This window comes from Belonocnema kinseyi, chromosome 9 (assembly GCF_010883055.1).
Source record: "Belonocnema kinseyi isolate 2016_QV_RU_SX_M_011 chromosome 9, B_treatae_v1, whole genome shotgun sequence".
Classification (NCBI taxonomy): Eukaryota; Metazoa; Arthropoda; class Insecta; order Hymenoptera; family Cynipidae; genus Belonocnema; species Belonocnema kinseyi.
Window position 1 is genome coordinate 47,716,936 of NC_046665.1, and position 3,105 is coordinate 47,720,040.

Genomic DNA, 3,105 nt, shown 5'->3' on the forward strand with positions numbered 1-3,105 from the left:
ATTTTGCTTAACGCAACACAACTTAACTTAAGTGTTCCCGTTGTAACACAATAAAATTCATTTCATTGTACTGCAGGTGGTTAAAAATTTAGACGCACATTATTCATTTGAAGAAACTTAGAACTACGAGTAGAATTGACCCCATTTCAATTAACCTGACAATTTTTGTATCAATTAAAATGTAGAACTGTAACTTAAACATGTAAATGAATCAGAGTTTTATTCAAATTTTTGTTCTCTCTGCTTTTCTTAGATGTAAGGGATATATTTATACTATCTTTCGTGTTTACATTTTATCTTGCTTTTTATCGTAATCAAATTGATTTATAGACCTACTTCAGTCTATTTTTTGTCTGCTATAACGTGTCCTTTTTTCTTCGAAGGAACGATGTGGAGGTGCCCTGGTTACAGACACAGGCGAATAATGCTAGCAACAAGCGGTTACGAAACTCCAGACATTTACTGCTATTAATGTCAAAATATGAAAGTGCGCAAGAACAGGGTTGCCAGCGTAATCGGTTAGATTAGGTCAGGTTTTGTTAGGTTAGGATAGGTTAAACCTCTATGTAGGTTAAGTCGAAGCTGAATGAAACGGTACCGCAAACACAACGGGACAAGACAATCAGTTTAATTGTGTTTCGTGAGGTTAGGTTAGGCTAGGTTAGATTTATTTCTAGGTTAGGCTCGAGTGACCCATTCAATGTAGCACACATTTGCTACGGGAAAATATGCTTCCAGAGCTTTTCGTGAAGTTCAATAAATTTCTGTTAATTCAGGTTAGGTGAGGTCAGGTTCTGTTGGGTAAAGTTATGTTAAATAAGTTGATATCAGGCAAAGGTTGATCCTTCACAGTTGTCGACATGTTTTTGAAGCGAAAATTTGCATCACTGGCATTATTTTGAAATTTATTTGCCTCAGTGCATGATTTTTCGTCATTTTTTGAGGTTATCGGTCAACCATGACGTGATTAGTGATTTTTGATACCGAAATTGAATTCAACGCCCCAAAATCTATAGGAATACGTGTGTCTTGTTACCAGATCCGCACACTTTTTTGTGTGGCTGTGTTATTAATAGTAATGAACTATTTAATGTTAAAATGACTTTTCAATCAATTGAAGATATAATGAAGAGTCTACAATGGCGATTTCGGGCTCCCGAGATAATTCCGTAATGTGTTGGGACACGCGTTCCAGAGCTCAGGATCCTGCACAGACTCTCAATGATGCTAAAGACACGATATCCAGCATTCGAGTTTCTGATTACGAAATTTTGACTGGATCTTTTGACTGCAGAATTCGAAAATACGATATAAGAAATGGCGAACTCGTTGCTGATTATTTAGGAGGTATAATAAACCACTTTCCTTTTAATTTATAATCGCTGTTTGAAATAGGCATTTTTAACGCCTAATTCTTTTTTTAATTTCAATTTTAATTTTAACTAACTTTTATTATTAGCAATCGTTACATGTGCAAGTTTTACAAGAGACGGACAGTGCATCCTAGTCAGTTGTGCAGACGGAGTCATCAGATTAATTGACAAAGACACCGGAGAACTCCTCGGTGAATTTTTGGGCCTTCCACCCACCAATTTGTGCCTGGAATCCAGTGTGGATTCTAATGACACACGTATTCTTTCTGGCTCGAGTGATGGAAAGCTCTGGATTTGGGATCTCGCGACACAAAACGTCGTTGCAAAGTTGTCTGGGGACAAACCAACGAAACACGCTACTGTTTCTATCAGTGTCCATCCCCAGAAAAATTGTTTTCTTGCTGCGAATGGAATGAACATTCTAATGTGGGAAACGGAAACTGAAACAGAAACTGAAACTAATGCTTAGAAAATATTAAAATAAGAAAGTACTTGTAAATAAATTTCTGTTTAGTATTAAATTAATTTAGGTAAATATATATATATATATATATATTTCTGCCGACAGTGGGGCTTTTTATTAATGTACTTGTTCCTTTCGTTATATCCTTGATACTTATTGTATTCAAAACGATACATTAATTATCCGAAATGTTGTATCTTAAAGACATCAAAAAAAGAAAAAATCATCAATTCAAAAACATTTTTATGGTAAGCATCTGCATGAAACCTTTTTTTTCAGTTCTAAAGAATTTTTAATACCTATTTTTCGAAAAAATATTTGAAAACCGCGATCAGGTGAGGTAAGTGTTTTTCAAATTTTTATTTTGTACATTACCCGATAAGAAATAATGATACCAAGACTTTCAATTGCAGTGAAACCTCTCCATAACGGACACTCACGGTGAACGACTTTCTGTCCGCTTATGAGAGGTGTCCGCCCTAGAGAGGTTTCCACTCCTGAGAGTGAATTGCTAAATAGTAATATTTTTATATGTATGTACATATTATGTATATATAATGCTATTATTAACTATTTATTCATAATTAATTGGGCAAATAATTACGAATAATTATTGGTAAATTCATGAGTGCAATAAATGGATAAATAAGTAAAATAAATATATAAAAAAGTAAAATAAATGAAATGAATTAAAAATTAAACGCATTAATACATAAAATAAATGACAAATAAATAATCAAAATAAAATGAATGAAAAATAAAATGCATAAATAAATCAAATATATGACAAATATATTAATAAATGAAATGAATTAAAAAATAAAATGAATGAAAAATTAATGAAGTGAATGAAACAACAAAATGAATAATTATTTAAGAGGTCTAGTAACGAAACAATTACATTTATCCCTACCCCTATGTCTGCCATCAAGCTAATTAGTCAGGTTGTATGGCAACTGTCCGTCTCGTAGAGGTAAATTCATATCTCGGAGGTCAACAAAAGTGTCAGAGTCCGTTATAGAGATTGTACGTTAGGAAGAGGTAGCTCGTTATGTGTCCGTAAACAGTAACAGAGGTGTTTGCCCTTGCGAGGTATCTTTAAGTATAGGTTTCACTGTATATATTTTGCTACTCAATTTAATAAATTTTATATAAATTACTCATAAAAAAGTCTCGGAAAAATATAAAAAAACGAACTTTTAATTTTATATGTGGGTGCTAAAAACCAGTGGCAGTAGGGGAATAGCGATTTTCATGAAGTTTGATGAA

The 3,105-nt window shown here is 33.1% G+C and overlaps 1 protein-coding gene across 1 annotated transcript in view; it reads left to right on the top strand.

The window, feature by feature from the left end:
- Positions 1–1,902, top strand: part of LOC117180129 (WD repeat domain-containing protein 83) — a 22,575-nt gene extending 20,673 nt beyond the window's left edge. Inside the window, exons 3-4 of the mRNA XM_033372472.1 lie at positions 1,121–1,347; positions 1,460–1,902. Coding sequence (XP_033228363.1) covers positions 1,121–1,347; positions 1,460–1,842 — 610 coding nt within the window. The 3' untranslated portion in view covers positions 1,843–1,902. The remainder of the gene's footprint in view (positions 1–1,120; positions 1,348–1,459) is intronic.
- The last annotated feature ends 1,203 nt before the right edge of the window (positions 1,903–3,105 follow it).